This window comes from Kryptolebias marmoratus, linkage group LG14 (genome assembly GCF_001649575.2).
Source record: "Kryptolebias marmoratus isolate JLee-2015 linkage group LG14, ASM164957v2, whole genome shotgun sequence".
Classification (NCBI taxonomy): Eukaryota; Metazoa; Chordata; class Actinopteri; order Cyprinodontiformes; family Rivulidae; genus Kryptolebias; species Kryptolebias marmoratus.
The window spans coordinates 13,274,552-13,294,957 of NC_051443.1; the positions used below are offsets into that span (position 1 = coordinate 13,274,552).

The window sequence follows — 20,406 nt, forward strand, 5'->3', positions numbered from 1 at the left end:
GATGAAGCCAAGGGGGATATTAGAGAGAACAAAAACAGCGGTGGCTGTAGACATTCGGAGGACCACTCTGCGCTTAATCATTACCTCTAAAATACTCGATCAAGCTGTCCAGTGCAGACAGAAAACTCATCCAGATTGGGACTCACAGTGATGAAGAGTTACAGAGATTTATTACAGAAACACTGTATAAAACAGAAACTTGTGTTAGACTAGAAAAGTGTACGAACAAAGTTCAACACAACCAGGCTTGTTTTAAAGAGATGGTTCAGGTTTTTTTAAGTTGGATTCTGTAAAAAGGTTTTAAACAATTAATATCTTACCTGAAGTAGATACAGTAGCTCTTTGAAGGTAGCTCATTGCAATATCGAGAAGACCGGGTTTCTCATATGGATGGTTAATGTGCTCATAAATTAAAAATTTGTAAGAAAACTTTGTGACAGGCTGTTAACTACCACATGTGTTTGTTTACCTATGAAAACAGACGAAGTGACTTAAAATAGGTCAACAACGGCAACTTCCATTGAAGAGCCGGTTGGGTTTGAGCATTCTGACAGTTTTGATGTACTGGTATGTATTTACGTTCAGACTTGTTGAGTAAAATATGCAGAGAAAAGTGCTTTGTTTACGTTAAGTACATACCTGCATTTGAAAATTGCATATCATTATATCTGGAAAACTACCGGAGTAATCTCTTTCAAACTTCACCATTTGATATAGTACAGGATAACCCTTTTTCCTGTTTGATTTCATAGCCTGCAATGAGTACCTTTAAGTACCTCAATTTGGAGAAACATTGATTTGTTCTGACCGGATTGATGAGCTAATGGCTAGTCTGAATGTGGCCAAGACCAAAGTGGATCGCTGCTGTCTTAAAACCCCTCCAATCTAATCAATTTCATTGTGGTTTATTCAAATGTTGCTTTATAAACCCTTACAGTGCTTTCAGTTTTGCATTACAATGTTATTCCAGCAGAAAAATTATGATATTCCAGCAGGAAGTTCCCCAGACTGGGTGGAACAGCGGCGCAGTGGTTAGAGCTGTCGCATTCCAGCAAGACGGTTGTTGGATCTCTTCCTGACCTGGGACCTTTTTTGGGAGAGTTTGCATGTTTTCCCTGTGCACACGTGGGTTTACTCCGAGTACTCTGGTTTTCTCCCACAGACCAAAAACATGCATGTTAGGTTAACTGGTAACTCTAAATTGTTCCTAGGCGTGAGTGAGAACCTGAATGGTTGTTTGTCTCCAAGTGTCCCTTTGATGGACTTACAACCTGTCCAGGGTGTTCCCTGCCTCTCGTACGGTGATGGCTGGAGATAGGCACCAGCTCCCTGCGACCTGGAAAGGAGAAGTGCTCCAGACTGCACTGGTAGTGCTACAGCTAGCTGCTGCTGCCTCTATTTGGCCTTCAAAATCCACTTTGGTTTTAGCCTGGCTCTGACTGTTCATTACCTTAATTAACTGTGTCAGATTTAAACTCTATTTCTCCAAACTGAGGTTGTCTACGACAGGTAAGATATTTATCGTTCATAACCTTTCCACAGAACCAAACTTGAAAAGATCTAAACTATCGCTTTAAGTTAGCTGGTTCAACAAAAACAGCAGCTTTGCTTTGATAGAAGAAATGTACCGGTTGTTATCATGTTTTATTGTTTACAGAGGATGATTTTAACCAGCATTTAATACTTCTTCTACACAAAATACACAATAACCTGATCTTTTTATCCACAAAATCAGGTTGTTTTAATAATTTCTACAGCAAAAAAACCCAAAACACTAGTACTATAAAGTGTGGCAGAAATTCGAAAACATTCACAGTCAATGTTAATAAAAGCTATTTATTGTGAAAGTGTACAAAGCCTGTGCTTGTTGTTGATTTCTAACATGAACACCGCACATAAAACTCACATGGCTTTAAGATCCAAGAAAATGTTTTAACGTTTTCATTTACTTTTCTATGTTCTGTCACAAAGCAATGAATGCGAACAGTAAATTCACATGTGCGTGCATATGTCGAGTTACTAAATTCAGCTGCAGTTTCTGAGCGCAACAAATCAAAACACAAACACTGCTCCAGAGAGCACACAGTTCAGCCGAGCGCCGTCACCATGGCAACCCGATTTGGTGGCAGCCATGTCTAAAGCACGCCTGTCATGACTGATGGGATAAACTCGAATTTCTTCCTGTTCATTGAGGTGCCACCTGTTCACATGTTTTGGGACAAATTCCCAAAAATATAGAAAATGTTTCGTCCCAGTTTTGGTCACATTACATGAAGCGGCTGCTGGGACCTGCAACACAAGTCTTTAGAGTTTGAAATTGCATGGTTTGAAAATTATCAGTATAAATTTGAGCGGATCTTGAGAATAATTTGGAAACTGGAATTCTAAGACCTGTGCATAAATTTCAAGACATCATTTTGTAGCGAATGATGACGAGTTGACTTGTCAAGGTTTTGGCATCATCAGTGTTATTAGCAGAATTACTGCCAGACACAAGAATTTATTTTTTTAGGGCAAACCTATCAATGCTGCATGCAAAATGGCAAAAAATTAGAATTTATCTTAAATCATTCTTGTTATCAACTAAATTTAAACTGAAGTCAATGGCATTATATTAGTAACAAAATTAAGTAGTGCATGATTCAAAAGTTACTCACGAACTGGATGCACAAAAACCAAAACTTTAAAAACAAAATGATTGTGTTACCTCAGTAAAACCAAATTTGGATGTCTTTTTTTAATCAATTGTTTTAGAAGTTGACAATTATGTCAATAGCAAAAGAAAGAAAGGAAACGTGGAAAGGCAGAAGCACAAAAGTAAAAGTAAAAATAAAGATGCAAAGTGCTTGAGAAACTAGTCGACTGATTTTAAGAGCGCTTCATCTTAATTAGCACCTAATGGGATTTTCTGTCCATCTGGTAGAAAACTCAGATGAATCTTGTTTTTGCCAACTGTGAGTGTTTATCAAATAAGTAGAAGTACTTAATGTCATGAAGTAATTAACTGGAATTAATTGGTATTTCAGTGAATTTATATTAGCATTAGCCCCTTCAGAATAATTTAAAACTTCTGTATGTTCATTCAGCTGCCGGTATTAATACTATTATTAATCATTTTTTTCTGTTTTCTCTTGAAGACATCATGCCAAGCGGGCAATCATGTTATTACCTGTGCCTGTGAGTGTTTTATGAGCCACTGGACAGAATTTAATGAAACCTTCAGAAAGTAATCATTGGCTGTACATCTACAATTGATCACTGAATGGAGTCAACCTGATTCAAAATGGCTGCCACAACTAATCAACTTTAGCAAACAATAAATGGCTACAACTCTGACAGTTTCGCAGATGTTAAGCTAAAATTTGGTGTGGTAGTAACCAAGAGCCTTTCACAACACATAATTTGAAGAATGCTAACAGATTACTCAAGATCTTTGTTTAAAACTTTGGCATGCAAGGCTGCAGGCAACTTGCATTCCTACAAGGAATTGTATTTTGTAAATCTGTATTTATAAGACATGTCCTTTTTAGAATCCTTAAATTATTTTTTTTCCTGTGCCACGTTCCACCCAGATGTTCATATTTCTCCTCCTCACATGGCACGACAGTTATATGGTCTTAGAGTGGGGTCTGATAGCTTCCAGCTCACTGGGCTCCACAGCACCTTCACAAAATTACTTTGATACAAGGTCGGATTTGTTTACTCAGATTGGAAAAATGAAAGTCCTCTATCAGACATCAACAGTCGATTCCGGAAGCAGGACGTGGCGAACATCCTCCCAACTTCTACAAATTGGCCCTTTTATACAATCCATAGTGCAACAAATCCTCTTCATCTTGCAGTGCCGCAGCTTTCTAAACTCTGATGTAACACGAGGTAACACTCTAAAGCAAGTTTCTCAAGCAATATTGAGGGAAACTTCCTAAATATTGTGCTTCTGTCAAGCAAAAGTAGTCCATATTTTCAGTGTCATGATTAGTGATCAGTTGTGAAAAGTGACAGATTTAACGCGGGTTTATCAGGTGCGAGTGGAAATGAATCTAGAGTGCAAACTCATCTTCAAAAAGGCAAAAAATTATTTAAAACAATAGCTTGACATGGCTGCAAAACTTACAACCAAAAAACTTAACTGTGAAGACCGTGCAGCAACACAAAGCACAGACTGTGGCATGAAAACCAACAATAAACCAGCAAGGGTGAGATGAAAGTGACTGAATATTAGGGCTGAGGGTGAGTGGAAGATTAACAACACCTGAGACAAACAGGTAATGGGGAACAGGTGAAGTGGGCGTGGCAGGCTGGCTGGAAAAACACTGAGGAGATGAACTGAGGGAAAGTGAAAATTGGAGCAAGGAACACAAAGAGCACAGGAGCAGAACTGCACAAGAATATGTAATAAAAACACAAAAAACATATTTAAAACACATGAACCACAAAATCACAAAAAAAACATGAAAATCGAACACAGAAGATTAAAAAATCACTCAAAATACCCAAATCCTGACAGGGCTGCTTGAATAAAAGCTTTGTTTCACTGAACTCAGTGAACAGCACTGCTTTAATATTTGTTTAGCAAATTTCTTTTGCACTGGGATTAAAAAACAGAAAAAAATCTAAATACTGAACAGTTGAAGGATTTTTGAAAACCATGGACTCTAGTTTTGATACCAGTTTTTACTGTCTCACTCTGCCATTAACACTCATTTAAACAGCCCCTTTTGTCCAATTCTGTATTATGAACATTTGGCACTGTTCTGCTAATGGCTTCCCACTTTGCCACTTCCAATAAGTCCCTTTTATTATTTATTATCTTGTTTGTTTAACAAAGCAAGGTTGCACTCACAGTGTGGTTTAAAACATTCACCTATGTGGAAAATAGATTTTACATTTAAAAAGCTCGGATGAATTTTCTTGCTATTATAAAGTGTCTTTGTCAAATACTTATTTAAAGATAAAAAATAGTTAATCATAAGGTGTTTCATTTAAGGTGAAAAGTGTTAATATATTAATATGACGTTTGGTTAAAAATGTTGATAAAATATATATATTTTTATGACTTCATGCTTGTTTTTCTGCAGTTTTCCTAAAATGCCATAATCAACATTATTAATGAACCTAACAGACTAATTAATAGCACGGCACTTTTACTTAACAATTCATAATGTCTATTTTTTATGCACCCACTGCCATTTGTAAGCTCTCATCCATTAGAACATTAGAATTTGTGCAAGCAACAAAAACAAGTGTGATTCCGAGAAAATCATTCATGACTACGTGCAAAAAAGCTTTGTGGACTTTTAAGACTGTATAATTATTGTGATAGGATATATAGTCTGGGAAAAGTAACCAATTATGGCATTTTTAAAAATAAAAAACAATGGTAAAGTTGTCATCAGTTCCTGTATCTTTTCAGTTTTTAAAGTTTTTAAGAAACTTTATCATTTGTCAAATACAGTTTCCTGTAAACTAAAAATGAGTTGCTTCTTTATATACTTACTTACTACCTACTTCTAGGTATTTGTGCAACCTTCCTATGTTTTCTTTAAAAAAGGAGGGGTTAAACAGCAAACTAGGGAGCCTTTTTTGTTTATTTGACCTCTCACCATGCTTCCATAGATGCAACATATTGTCGTCAGGATGATGAATGAGTGTTTATGTCATGGTTATTGGTATTTGTGTAAGCTTCTGTTTTGTTTCTAGTTTTCTGTTTGTTTCTGTGTTCATGTTTGCTGTCACTATTCACTCCTACCCAGTCACTCTTTTGCCCTTGATTATCTGCCACGCCCATCTCCACCTGTAAGTCATTGTAATCACTCACCTGTGCCCACTTCCCATAATTATCCCCTGTGCATATAACCTGGTCATTTTCTCCACCACCCCGCTGGACCATTGTTGTTGTTGTTGTGTTTTCATGTTCTGCTCCTTGCCCTACCCTGCCATGCCCAGTTCCTTTGTTTGGTCTTCGTATTAGTTGTTTTTTGCTGCCACGTCAGCTCTTTTGTTTATCTGTTTGTTTTAGTTAATAAATTAGTTTCCTTTTTAAGATGATTTTGCGTTCTGGGATTGCCTCTGTCTCCCCTCGTTATGACAGTTTAAGTCATTCTGCTGAGAGAAGTCTTAACTTCAGCCATAACCTCTGTCAGCAGAACAGGCAAACTGAACAAACGAGCTCAGAATCTGCTGTTTCATTTGTTGTGGGACTGATGGAGGGAGGATGTTAAAGCAGCAAGATTCAGTTTGGCACATCATTCTGATTGCTTCTCCCCAATTAGTTCCTCTTGATAATTACGCTGATCATTTTGATTTATTTGCACTGACATGGCAGCCATCCAGTTTCTTACTCATTATGTTAAGCTTTATGATTTTTTTTCCAAAAAACGAAAGCAGCAGGGTTAATTGTTCTTACCTCATCACAGTTTCTGGCTCATGTCCATATAGATTTAGTTTCACATTATATTGTCTGTTTGGTGTTGAAAAAAGTATTAAAATTTTCCATCAATCTTCTATTTAGCAACATTATTGAGCTACTTCTTCATTCATTTTACCTTTTTACATAAGTGGGATTTGAATATTTTTAGAATAAAATGAAAAATGCTAAGGTTGAGTTAGGTTTATTTAATCTATTTAATAAATAATAGACTGATAGACGTTTTTTTGTTTGACTGAGTTTACAATTTATATATACTTGTCAAGGGCATCAATGTTATATTGAGTTTGGGCTTTTAATGATTTATTTGCACCGTTCTTTTTCCATGGTGGAATGACTATACAACGTACAACTTCAATGACTTTCAAAAACAAGAGCTGGGTGCACAGATTTGAATTCATTGTGGATTTTCCGTAGACTACACAGGCTCACAGTACAGACGTATGCATACATTAACATAAATAGTTTCATAAGTGTTGCTGAAGGTTCAAGAATGTCATTTCATTTGACAAGGTCAAAGCTTATTAACTTCTTATTAATGATCATGATTGACTCCAGCTGGTAGTTTCTCTTTTCCAGCATAAAAAGGGATTTGTTTGACAGCACTCAGACCAACACTCAGAACAAAGGGAAAGTCCAAAGAAATAAATGAAGCTCTAAGAAGTACCAGCTGTCGAACATGGTGGTGGTAGCATCATGCTGTGGTACTGGTGCAATGCAAAGTGGATGGAACAACAAAAAATGAGGTCTACCTCTAAATTTTTTAACTTCAGGTCAATGATCTCAAACACACATCCTAAATCAGGCTAAATTAACCTAGTCGTAGCTGCCAAATATCCAGCTAGAGTTATTCTGTAAGATGGTTGATGGCTACGAAAACCATGTGGTTTAGGTGCAACTTGCTGAGAGAATTTTAACCAAATATTAGTGGGGGTGCATGTATATATTTGAATCTGTATGCTTATTTTTGATCCTGTGCAGATTTGATGGTGCACTTGTTTTTAAAAATCATTGTATGTTGTATAATCATTCCATCCTGGAAAAAAATAAATAAATCGCTAAAAGCCTTAGCTGTGTAGTCTTTTGTATACTTTGCAGGCTTGTTGAATAAAATTAAATCTCACATGTGTTTAAATTATTATAGTCATCACATCTAGTGAAAACATCCAGGCTTGTACATACAGATGGTTAAAGATTACAGCACATGCTCGTTGCCAGCCAGGGTCGATTCGGTGTTGACCCATGTCAGATTAACAGCAAACATTGTGCCGGTTGCCGTGGTGACCGTGATGTCTTGTCAAACATACAGACGCTGTGGCATTACTATAGTGGAGCGATGATTTATTGAGTTGGTGTCCTCATAACCTCCTCCTTCTCTGTGCATTGTTTCATCTCTCTTTACTTACTCTGTTGCCTCCCAGTTTCTGCTTGATGAGAATTAATTTACAAATTTAGAAACGGTTTGTGAAGAGGCACCACAGCCACTGCTGAAATGTGGACGGCGAATGTGCTACATTATAAAGGTCAGAGAAAAAAAAAGGAAAAAAGGCGGAAGCAGAAATCTCCAACCTCTGTGTCCTACATTTCTGCTTTTAAAGTCACCTCACTCCCATTGGAGATAGCTCAGACATTAAAGGCTCAGTTATGGGACTGGTGGAGCCAAGATGATACGTGACCAGAAGGTTCGAGATAGTCCTCTTTAGATCAAAAAGCACCTCCTTGCATTTGCAATTCAGAACTTTGTGAAAGATCAGGAGATTATCCAAACTTTTTGGGGACATTTGTCTTGGTTTTATGATAATACGTCCACTTGTTAGCTGAAATTTGCCTCTCAGTTTTGCCAGAACTCACCAACCTGCTTTTAGACTTAATGCAGTCTCTGATGCTGGCTCTCCAAAACCTTTCCCCCCCCCACATGTATTACCAATTTCATAACAAATCCCTTCAAGCCATACAGTATGTGATGTTTTTTAAAAAAAGATTTCCTGAAAAGTAGAAAAGCTCATTATGTAAAACATAAACAAGTGAACATGAACCAAAATGTCAAATTGTTGCTAGTGTCAGCTGTATAGATAGTTATAAATGTATGGACTTACTTATACACAACAGACATTTTGTACTTTTTGCAAAAAGCTTCTTAGATGATTATTATGCAACAAAGAACAAAGATAAATGTTTAGAACGGGTATGTGTCAGGCATTCTGGCAAACTGTCAAATGTCAGGTCTTGGGGGTGGATGAAATTTGAGTTTTTTAAAGCCCTCAGTGTTGTTCAGCTGTGCAACATCAGATGGTTGTTGAGTATTGGGCCTCTGGAGTGGCAAATTGGAGAGGTGGGCACCTTTTTAAAAGGGGGAGCAGGAAAGTATGTTTCAACTAAGTTGAAACATAAGTACTCAGTGGTTTTCTGCATGAAGAAACAGAAACACTACTAAAGCCTTTATACTGAGGTCAAAGTCTTCAGGTTAAAGAAAGTCCACTACAGGTGGGAATGAAACTTCTGCCTCAAGGGGAAAAAAGTTTAAGAAGGTCAGGCTGTTATCTCCAAGTAGACTGTTGGAGTTTATGATTGACACGCAGATTGGTGCCACGACTGTTGTGATGCTGGCATGCCAAGGTGATGAGAAAGGCAAAGCTGCTGATTTACCAGTCGGTCTGCATTTCACTCCTTGCTTAAAGCCACGAGCTTTGGGTAGTGACCAGAAAAATTAGAATCCTGATACAAGCTGGTGAGCCAGGCTTCCTCTGGGGTGGCTGGCCTCCTCCTGATGGGCTGTGGAGCTCAGTTAGGTGGAGGAGGCTCAGAGTAGAGTTGCCTCTACATTAATATTAGCCAATTGGCCCAATGAGCCAAATGGGCAGGCCACCTTCTGGGGAGCATCAGAAGGTGGCCTGCCCAAGGAAGTGTTCAGGGCACATCTAGAGGCTCTAAAATATCCATTATTATTGTTAACATAGTAAGTTCCACTTTGGTAATTTTGTTGACCAAAACTGGTAATAACTGATATATGGTAAATAGTAAATGGCTTGCACTTGTATTATGCTTTATCTAGTCCAAGGACCCCAAAGTGCTTTACACTACAATCAGTCATTGACCCATTCACATATATAACACATATATACTCACCAGTTGCTGTTGAAACTATAGGTATATTGTACAGGTTTCAGCTTCAGCAGTGAAGCACCATTGGACTGACTGTATTTTCACATTTAGATATGTTTTCTAAGCTGTATAATAAACAAAGTAAGAATTTTTTTGAAAGTGATAGATGTTATGCAAATTATGCTCTGCTCATTTGTTTACTAATGCTCCCACAGTACATTCAGCACTGTATAAATATAGTCTCTCTCGCTCTTGCACATTTATTTGCCCTTAGAAACAAACCAGAAATGATGACGGAAGAAATAAAGCGTCTATGTGTCTTTTATATGCCTGTTTTTGGTAATAACATCGCAGTAATACATATCTCATGAATGTATACATATTTATTAGACAAAACTGGAAACAAAATGAAAAATGTTGTAGAGCTGCTCTGAGGCGAGGCACAGCTACTGTTTTAGACAAGTTAGATTGAAATACAAACAGACTCTACTTGGGGAAAACAGTGTAAATTGATGTTTTGTTTGGTCTGGACCTAATTGCAAAGATATAAGTCTTCATTTCTCAAACTCAAAAAAAAAAAAAATCAAAAAAAGTAATGATACAATTCCTACTATATATGACAAGGTTGAGGATATAAAGACAAAGAAACTAGTCCATGAAAATAATGACTCAGAAGTTTTTAATGCAGCTTCTACTTATTATATAAATTGTATTTTAAACTGACTGTAATTCTGTTTTGTTTGAATTATCAAAATGAATTGGGCTATACTAATTTTGCAACTTTTTAAAAGAGGCTGATCTGCTTTTTCTTATTTTTCCTCTCAGCATTACGTTTATGCAACAAAGAAGGAAATGACAGCAATGCTCACATCTAGCTTTAAGAAAGGAACTTTACCTCTAAAAATGTATTAGATAGCTTTAAATTAAGGGGGGCCTATAAAATTAACAATTAGGAAAAATAAAGATGTATAAAATATTTCATGCATTTAAAAGAAGTAATTCCCAAAAATATAATGTTTAATCAAATTAAAACACTAGGCTTTTTCCTTAACTTCAGCATCTCAGAACAGAAATGCCATAGGCTCGCTGAATTGACATGTTGTTGAGTTTACATGTATATTTATAGAGGAGTGGGTGGTGGTGACTTGCTGTTTTTCTCCTTTTTTATGAAGAGTGATGGGGACAGAGAAGAGAAAACCCAGAGGGTCCAGTCCCACTGCAGAGACATCGAGGAAGACAAATTTCTAACATTTAGTTTCCCAGATGGTCCATAATAAATGAAACTGCTCTCTTGTATAATAATGTTAATACTCATCCAGATGAAGATGAACCAACTTTTTATCTCCCGCCGCTATGAAAACCCAGGCAATGAACCACTGAAACTTTTATTAATCATTACATGTACATCTACAACTGATTACTTTTTGGAGCTAATCAGTCTAAGAAAACAAAACAAAACAAAAAGCTGCAATAACTTAGCCAGTTTTACAGATATTGAGCTAAAAATGTATGCAGTAGTAGCTAAGAGTCATCCACAACACATAATCTGAGTGCTAACACATTGCTAGAGATCTCTCAGTATTGTTTTGTGGACATTTGACCAAAATGTCTTTAACTCTGTTGCTTTTGAACATGAGATAATCTTAGTTTAAAACTCTGGCATGAAAGGTAGTAGGCGATATGCATTCCCTCAAAGAAAGCTAAGCCAGAAAGAAAGCTTTATTATTTTTGTTTTTTCATTTAGGAACAGTTCATGTTTTTAGTCTGCTCTTCTGCCGTCACGTATGTGAATAATTTCAGCTCTGATACTGGAAATCCCTGATCTCTCCCCGTGTTCTCCCTCTCTGACTCTGCCTCTCCTCTGTTTTGTGTCTTGCAGGTATTTATGAGCAGACATTTCTTATATAACTGCAGCCAACCAGTCCTGGATGTAAAGATAGCCTTTTGTCAGGTGTGTGTTCCTTACAGGTAAAAAAGGTACAGTATTCATTCCCTTCCATTTTTCCTTTCTGTGCTCGGTATATGTTGCTGTTTCTGTGTTGACCAAACGAAACCAAGCTGCAGTGGCTTGTTCTCACAAACATTAACATCCTCTGATTAAATCTGGAATTCAAACAGTGGATGAGAGAGGAGGGACAGCTTTCAGCCTCTTGTAGATACTTAACTATGCAAAATAAGATCATTCTGATCCAGATCCACATTTCTATTAAAGTTCAATATCTCGGTTTGTTTATCTGTAACTGAGACATTTGCTAAAGTGGAGCTTAATTGCCTTCCTCCCACTGAAGTCTGATGGCATAAATGCCAAACTCATTTGGAAACTGTATAATCTATATATTCAGTTTGTGTGTGAGGACTTCCACATGACTTTTAACTGCAGTTACTCAGGAGCTTTGCATGCTATGTTGCATCAAACGTGCATGCGTATCCGGGTGTTTGCGAACCGCTGTACGTACCAGTGGCTGTACAGTACAGTGTAATGTCTCGAAATAATTAGATCAGATGTTTGCATGACCTGTCAGCCACGTTAACTGTGAATACCTTTTGTTGTGTTCGTTTCCTCACTGCTTTGAGGAAGTGCCTCACACTCACACAGCAGCTCTCAGCAGTATGGCTCAGTTTGGTTTGTGAGCTGTGGTGTAATTACAAAGTCTAAAATTAACTTAATTATTATTTGTGTTGTACCACTATTTCCATGTCTGCCCTGCTAAGTAATTAGAGCTTGCATGTGCGCATTTGTAAATTTGTATGGTTTTAGCTGGCTGAAGCGAATAGTGTAACTAACACTATAAAATGGCAATTACAGAGGTCACGTTTTTTGCCAGGAAACAGTGTAAAGTTGCATGTTCTGTCACGCTTGGGTTGCTCCCAGCATCACAGTTAGCTTTTTAACAGACAGAAATGCTAGATTTGCTTAATATTTTTTAAACGGCTCATATTAACCAGTGATAGTGTCACAGAAAAAGCATGAACTCACAGACTGTCATCTGTAAAAAGTAACTATTAGAACTAAAGTATATCAACAATCAGAAAATGAAGGCTCCTACCATTTTGTCCTTGTAAATCTCAGATTTGCTTGAAGTATAGCGGGTTCAGCTCAGATCAGCACCTATTTGCATGCACCTATAAGTTCCTTTAGATCTAGAGCTCAAAAAGAGAAAGAAAACATCACACCACTACTTTCTGCCAGACTGGAATCACTATGTGGCTACCAAATTATACATATTTTTACACACATGGACTGCGACACAACAGGCCAAAACAGATGCATCCCTGCCTCTGTTTCAAAGATATCTGGGAACGATTTGGGGTGGAACTCGTCAGGCACTGGAGTTCAAGATGGCGACTCTCTCTGCTCTCATGAATATAACAAACAGTAATTGATTCCCTCATTTGAAGCCAGTTCCATTTCCATTCGCACAGGCCTGCGCAAAAGCACCTGCAGTTTCCAGGACAAGCTATGACACATTTTGTATGTGAGACACAATTAGAGTAAAAATAAGGGTGGCCATTTCGAAATCCAAGGCAGCCATCTTAAAATCCAAGCTGGTGGACATCTGATGTAGATTTTGACAACACCACCCTGTTCACTGTCACTGAAAAACAGATGTATGATCGCCCTGTCTACCATTTACTGACCTACACAACACAAGTTATGAGTAAATGTCTACATTTGGCAGTCATATTTAAATCCAATATGGTGGTCGTGAGAGGAGGCAGTTTTTGAGGCTCTTTTTATCTGTACCTCCAGGGATCATAGTCTTCACATTAAAACTTTCATGCTTTCTGCATGAACTGAACAATTAGGGGAAAAACTGCTTTAGCTGCTCCACTATAAGAAAATCTTAAGGTTTCAAAATTGTAAAGTTCAAAGGGATGCTAAAAGTAGGACCAGTTACTAGGTAACAAGGTAAGTGGAGAAAATCTTACCTTATATCTTTTCTACTTTAATTGATGACCTAAAAGCTTAAGCATCTTTAAGCCTTTTGAATATTGTCTTCAGGACAGATAAAGCAAGGACATTCTTTTATTATTGTCCTTTTAACAGTAAGAACCCCTCACCAACTGTGACCCATAGGAGCCAACATTTTTATGGCTTTCGATGGGCTAGTTGCCTTTGAGGCTGCATAGCTTGCAGTGATTGATGCAGCTTTAAATCTGTATCATATCAAGCAGTGCTCGAAGATGACAAGAGGCCATCTGTCTGAAAGCTGCAGCTGAACTACGAGTGAACCTTTAAGAAGAAAAATGAACTTCAGCAGAAAAAAGCACAAAGGGAGGGTTGTAAAATAGCTGACTCAATGCCCAGAACTGAACCCCTCTAAAATGTTGTGGGGGGGATCTTAAACAGGCGGCACGTTTTTAGAAAACCTTTAAACATCTTGCAGCTGAAGGGCTTGTGCATGGATGTGGTGTTATTAATGTTATTTCTGCCAAAGAGAGGGCTTCTTGTTGACAAACGAAATGAAATGTAGTAACGTTATTGATCTGTGTCACTTTTATTTGTTGGCATGATTTGAACATTGTTGTTTTTTCATGCATGTAAAGAAATGTCTGTAATTTCTGTGAGATATGCTAATTTTTTAACATGACTGTATACCCAGTGTCCCTGTATATGACTGCAGATTAGCTACTGGAACTTTGAATCTTCTTCCAGGTGTTTTAGTTCTTCTTACAGAAAATTAGGACTCAGATTCACCTTCAGCTCCACTAATGTCACGTCTCTGTTCTGTTGGCCTGATGCAGGGTTTTGGAAAACAAGTGGATGTGTCATATATTGCCAAACATTACAACATGAGCAAAAGCAAAGTGGACAACCAGTTCTACAGTGTGGAAGTGGGAGACTCCACCTTCACAGTTTTAAAACGTTACCAGAATTTAAAGCCCATTGGCTCTGGAGCTCAGGGAATTGTCTGGTAAGTTCTCAGCTGCGCCTCCTTTTTATGTCCCAATTGAAACAGCACCGCACTGTTTTATGTGCCCTTCTGTAATATTTAATGTTTTCATTGTCTCAATTAACCGTGGGCTGTTTGCCTAATTGTTCAGTAGTTTAGTGCCGCAGGCGACGATGAAAGCAGGGGAAGTAGTAGATCCAGAGGAACGTTGCATATAGCTTCCAAAATTATTTCTGGTGATTTGTCCATAGGAAAGTTGTATCATGATTTTATCTCTTAGAAAACTGCTGCATGTTTATTAGACAAGAAGAATTAAAACGTTTAAAAGCACAACTTGCAGTCACTTAACTAAAATTATTATAAAAAAGGAATTTTTTAACTGAAATATATAATGTTTCTTTGGGTTTAAGAGATTCATAAAATTGTCAGTTTTTTCCTTAGTAGCAATATTGATTTTTTGTTTCTTATTGTGCCACAAATGTTGGCAATGTGAGTAAAAACATAAAGAAACGAGGCATATTTTGTAAAACGTTGAGTCTGGTGATGTACATATTGTATGTGGAATACCTTACATATGTATTAGGTTGAAGGGTGTATGCATACGCTAATGCTAAGTTGCCTTGACGTAACCATCTTGCTTTTGTTGGCACATGTGAGGTGTATTTGTGTCGTTCGCGCACATCTGTTTGCTGCTCTTCTTTAATTACCCGTGGCAACGTGTGAATGTCAGTCTCCTGTCGGCAACTAGTCCTGGTCTCACCCATCGTTTTCTGTTGCTCTAGTCTGGCATATCTCAGTCTGGCAATTTGTCTTCTGTTCTTTTTTTTGTCTTCAATTTAAGCACAAACCAAACCCACAGCATCAACTTGCACATCAGTTTCTTCCAGGTTCATGTTTGTGGAATGAATGTCAAGTGGGAAATGTTGGTCCTTTTTAGGTACGCCTCATGCGATCGAACACCACCAGTTCAATGCCGTGTAAATGTTACTGATACAACTCTAAATATTCTCAGACAGCACAATATATACATTTATCTAAAGCAGTGATTCTCAAACGTTTTAGCTATTGACCAACAAAATAAGCAGTGGAAGAGACTTGTAAGCTCAGCTGTAGCATAGACATCTAGGATTTAAAGAAATGGCCCAAATGAGTCAAACAGGACTGACTCTTAAGCGAATTCTGTATTCAGGTTGCAGGAAGCTTGTTTTCATTGTAATTCTCCTCACACCGTCCCTGTCAGAATGCAGAGGAATGACTGCCAAGGCTCCACTTACAGTAACGCCTCTTACAGCTTCTGTCAAACCCCCAAACCTATCTATAAGTCATATTCATGTTAATGCTGTGTCACTGTGCTGATATATGGCATGTTTCTCCATAACACCATCTCGGCTGATTCAAGTTGACACGTTTCTTTTCCGAGCGTCTTATATAGCCTTAAAGCTTCAGTGGCTCTCAACGCCCCTTGCCCTCCACTTACCCTCGTTTAATGTCTTTCCTTTGCTTCCCAGTTTCTCTCCGTGCATCCCGAAGCAAATTTTGTGCGGCTGCAAAGTAGGTTTTGGCAGGCTGTTGCGGAGATTGCGCACATTTGAAGAATATTGTAGAGATAAATGGCAGGGATTGAACCTGCTCTGACACATGTTGCTCGACTTTGCTCCCAGCTGTCATCTGGTGGGAACCCGAAATCACATTAAATCCCACAGACCGATAAAAGATCCCGCTGATCGTAGAGATCAACCATAAAAGCAGCCTCGGTTCGATCTTAACATTAAAATTACAAGATTTTGTCGTGTGTGTTTATGTAAGATGGTAAAGTTGTTTGATCCTAACAGAGTTATAAAGCAAGTCGTCCCAACTGGGGTGACATAATCGCATTTACATAAACATCTGTCTGGCTCTGTTATACATGGACGGCAAACAGACAACATGCACACTAATGTTAGTCAGGAAGGACGTGTTCTGCTTTTCTTATGCAATCAGCAGACTTATTATAGCCTGAGAACATGCTAATGAGGGAAAACTTGTTTCTTTCTGTTAAACACACCAATCTGTGTACATCTCCCTCTGACTCGCCCGCTTCGTCAGGGCGGGCGCCCATAAGCATCTTAAGGACCGATGAAGGCTTAAAAGTAGTTCAGCTGGTCATGACATCATCTTCCACTCAGCTAGAAAAGTGATGAGTTGCTAAAATCACCATTAGGTGAATGCTTTTATGAAGGCTCCAATGGTTCCACAGCCAAGACCCTCCGTGGCGCACGTCCCCCCCACAGAGGCACGAAGAACCGTTCAACAAACACAGGAAGGCTGAATAAACTCCGCTCACACCATCTTGGGGAGAGAATTGACGAAAGAAAGGCGCAGAAAATGATGTGACATCTTTATGCCAGCTCTTTCCCTGCTGCTGTTCTTTGAAAGCAAAACATAAAGTATTGCTCGGAGCTTAAAGGTCCTCAGGGGTCTGGATTGTGTCGAGCCAGCAAGGCACTCACGCTGCACTATCAGTATTAAAAAAAAAAAGAAAAAATGGTTTCAGCTACTTTATGGAAAGAGTTATGACTTACATTCCCTTCTGGATTTTATTGTGTTTATGTGTGTGTAAAATTACAACCTTCATGTTCTTTTGATTCAAATAAGTTCAGAAAAACAATAAACGTTGTGCTTCAGGTCTGCAGTGCGCTCAAAGCGTTATTAAAAAAAGAAATTATGCATCATTTTGTTATTATGCACCTGTGCTAACTTTTCCTACAATGTGTCACTTTGGCTGTTCAGAATGCAGTAGATGGTTTTCTGTTTTAACTTTAGTTATTTTTTTAGTCTGATATAAGTCTTGAAACTGAATGCAGGCTTTAAATAATTTGAAAATGACTGTATTCTGCTTTTGTTTACAATTTAGTAATTTAGGGCTATTATTATGGGCTAGTATTACGGCTACTCAGAAACAAAGAAAAAAATCAGGAGGGAGACTTTGCTTTTGTTTTTGGTTCTTCATTTTGAGATTAAAGTTAAAATACTATGATTAAAGTTAAAATGTGGAGAAAGAAAGTGGAAATAGTGTTTCACGACTAAGCCGGAGGAATGAATCCTCTTTGTGCTTCTGAACCTGACTGTATTTATTCCACTTTTTGTTGTTAGTTCTCGTACTCTAGATGCTGTACTGCAAGGACCACAAAATGATAACACGCAGCATGTTTTAAAAAACAGTTTCAACATGCTGCGCGCTGCCTTCAATACTCCCAAAACAGTGTGACTCACAGAATTTCCTTCAGTCTTTCACAATAAGAGTCTCAGAGATTCACACCCGCTGTTAACCTTAAAATACTTTCAAATCATCTGAAACTTAAAAAACTAGCTTATATTATAATCGCTGCTGTCTGGTAAAACATCCCAAAGCCCTAAGCTGCTAGGAATTTTGAGAAGTTTTTACAGGTTGGGTCCAGCTCCAGAAACAAGTTACAGTGAATGTCATAAAGGAATTTTTTTTTTATTGTGTGAATGTTGATTCGGCATTTAGCTGCTACTTTTTTAGCTTTTAGGTAGCTTGTTGCTGCTTTTAGCTTATACATACCCTTTTGCAACTTCAGCTTTTAGCTTGCCTTTTGGTAGTTTTAGTTAGCTTTTTGCTACATTTCGGTGGCAATTTGCTACTTTTAGCTTTTGGCTGTTTTGCTCATTTTTGCTTTTAACTAGTGCTCTGCTTCTTTTAAATTAAACTCAGTTTAGCTTCTTGCAAATTTCAGTAAAGTCCTTTAGCATTCACACTATGATTTCACAGAAAATCCAGTTTCTTTAGTAAAAACCTCTTTTAAAGTGTAAAATCCCTACAAAACATCTGCTATTGTAGGCCTTTGAGCCAGTGATGGTTTGGTTTTAGATTTCTTTGTTAATCTTAAAATACCAACTTTGTTTCAACTGTTTTGTTTTTCTCAGCGCTTTAGTCTCAACATCTAAACTTTATTCTCAAACTTCCAATGCACACAACAAAAGTAAAATCTTTCTTCTTGGTTTTTCCCTCTGTCTGGTGGCTCTAATGCAAATAAAATTTAAATAAATCTGTCATTCTATCTGTCTGCAGTGGAAGCGCAAAGTTCAAAGCCAAGCTTAGCTTATCATAACACACGATAAGGTTTCACATTAGAAAAACACATAATTGTGATACTGTTGTTGAATTTTGAGATGACAGTATCATTTGCAATAAATTCACATTTTCCTCACTCTTTTTCTGTTTTTTTTGTATGTCATCAGAGTGCTCACAACACTCCCCTTGTGCTCCACGACAATCTAAATCGGTTGTGGTCATGCAGTTTGGGTCTGCGATTTATTGCAATCCTCTGTGATATCCTCACTGATATTGTGTTGACAGTTAATTTTCAACATATTGTGCAGCCCTAATGGAAAACTGTGAGCCACTCTCTGTCTAAAGGTAAATAAATATGCTTATCATCGCGAAGCTTCCTGTGGGAATTTATGCCCCATTTGGTTTCTGCTACTTTATATATAAAAATAGTATGTTTAAGAATATAATCTGCTCTAATTTGATACTTTTACTTTGACTCTGCAAAGCTGTCTTTGTTTTCACTTTTGTGGTCAGTGACATTCACCGTGGATTATCAGAGTCCTTCAGTCACACACACACACACACACACACACACACACACACACACACACACACACACATGCAAAGACAGTCATCCAGCTGTGAATGCTAACAGAATTCTTGATGATTATGTGTGTTTCCTCTCTCTCTCTCTCTCTCTCTCTCTCTTTCTCTCTGCAGTGCGGGCTACGATGCTGTCCTGGACAGAAATGTAGCCATTAAGAAGCTGAGCAGACCCTTCCAGAACCAGACCCACGCCAAGAGGGCCTACCGGGAGCTGGTGCTTATGAAATGTGTCAATCACAAAAATGTAAGTTCCTCTTGAGAGATAACAAAAACAGGAAGGAAAATGTGTCCGCCGTCATGATAAAACAGTTTTCAAACCGTACCTCGGCCCGAGTCTATTTCTGGCTCAGAATAAATCCCTTCGGCAGCCCAACGCAGACCAGCCTCTGCAATGTTGTGACCGTGCTAAATTTTCTGCCTCCAGACGTGTAGCGAACTGGTGAGGGAGTGAAACAGAGAGCCCTTGGAGGGATGAGCGTTATCATCACTGTCACAGTTTGTGCTCTTCTCCCCCTCCCCCCCCCTCCAATCGCCTACATTTATCCCCTCTCTTTTGTTCCATCTCACTTCTTCGGCTCACTCTTTCTCTCCCTTGCCAGCGTCCTTCATAAGGGTCAGCTTGCATCGACTTCATCTCTCGGTCACTCGCAGTCATTTCGCTGATTAACAGCTGTACGTTTGATCCTCTTTCGTGCTCTGCTCTCTTTCAGATAATCAGTTTATTAAATGTCTTCACGCCACAGAAATCATTAGAGGAATTTCAGGATGTGTAAGTATCTTTTTGGTTTCGCAAAGTTTTGAAGTTCACTATTGATAATGACGTGTGCGCAAAAATGATAACGTGTGTTCGTTTGTCTGTGGCTTTGACAAAATAGCTCATGAACCAGGAGAGGGAATTTAATGAAACGCTCAGAAAATGAACTGCTGGATGAACATCTACGGCTGATTAACTTTTACAATAAACCCCATTCAAAATGGCTGCCACAGCTAATCAACCTTAGCAAACACAAAAATGGCTGTAATTCAGTCAGTTTTTCAAATCTTAAGCTAATATTAGGCGTGTTTGTAGCTGAGTGTCACTCCCAACACGCACTCCAAGCATTAATTGATAACTCGAGAGCTGTTTTGAAAACTCTGCAATTAACTGTTGGAGTCAACTGCATCTGTCTGTAAGCAAGATATCTCATAAACCACTTGACAGATTTTAATGAAGCTTTCGGAAAGTAATTATTGGATGTACATCTACAAGTGAATTACTTTAAGAGTAAACCCATTTCATGATCAGGAGTGGAAATTAAAAATTTTGTCCACCAGCCACTGTG

The 20,406-nt window shown here is 38.2% G+C and overlaps 1 protein-coding gene across 8 annotated transcripts in view; it reads left to right on the forward strand.

The window, feature by feature from the left end:
• mapk10 (mitogen-activated protein kinase 10) overlaps window positions 1–20,406 on the forward strand; it is a 48,912-nt gene that overhangs the window by 3,770 nt on the left and 24,736 nt on the right. For 5 of the 8 annotated variants that reach the window (XM_017407661.3, XM_017407667.3, XM_017407665.3 and 2 more), the window contains exons 2-5: window positions 11,409–11,480; window positions 14,276–14,445; window positions 19,199–19,328; window positions 19,795–19,853. In XM_017407661.3, coding sequence (XP_017263150.1) covers window positions 11,409–11,480; window positions 14,276–14,445; window positions 19,199–19,328; window positions 19,795–19,853 — 431 coding nt within the window. Of the gene's footprint in view, window positions 1–11,408; window positions 11,507–14,275; window positions 14,446–19,198; window positions 19,329–19,794; window positions 19,854–20,406 lie in introns of those variants that run through there. The other 3 variants (XM_017407662.3, XM_017407664.3, XM_017407668.3) reach the window with 3 other exon arrangements.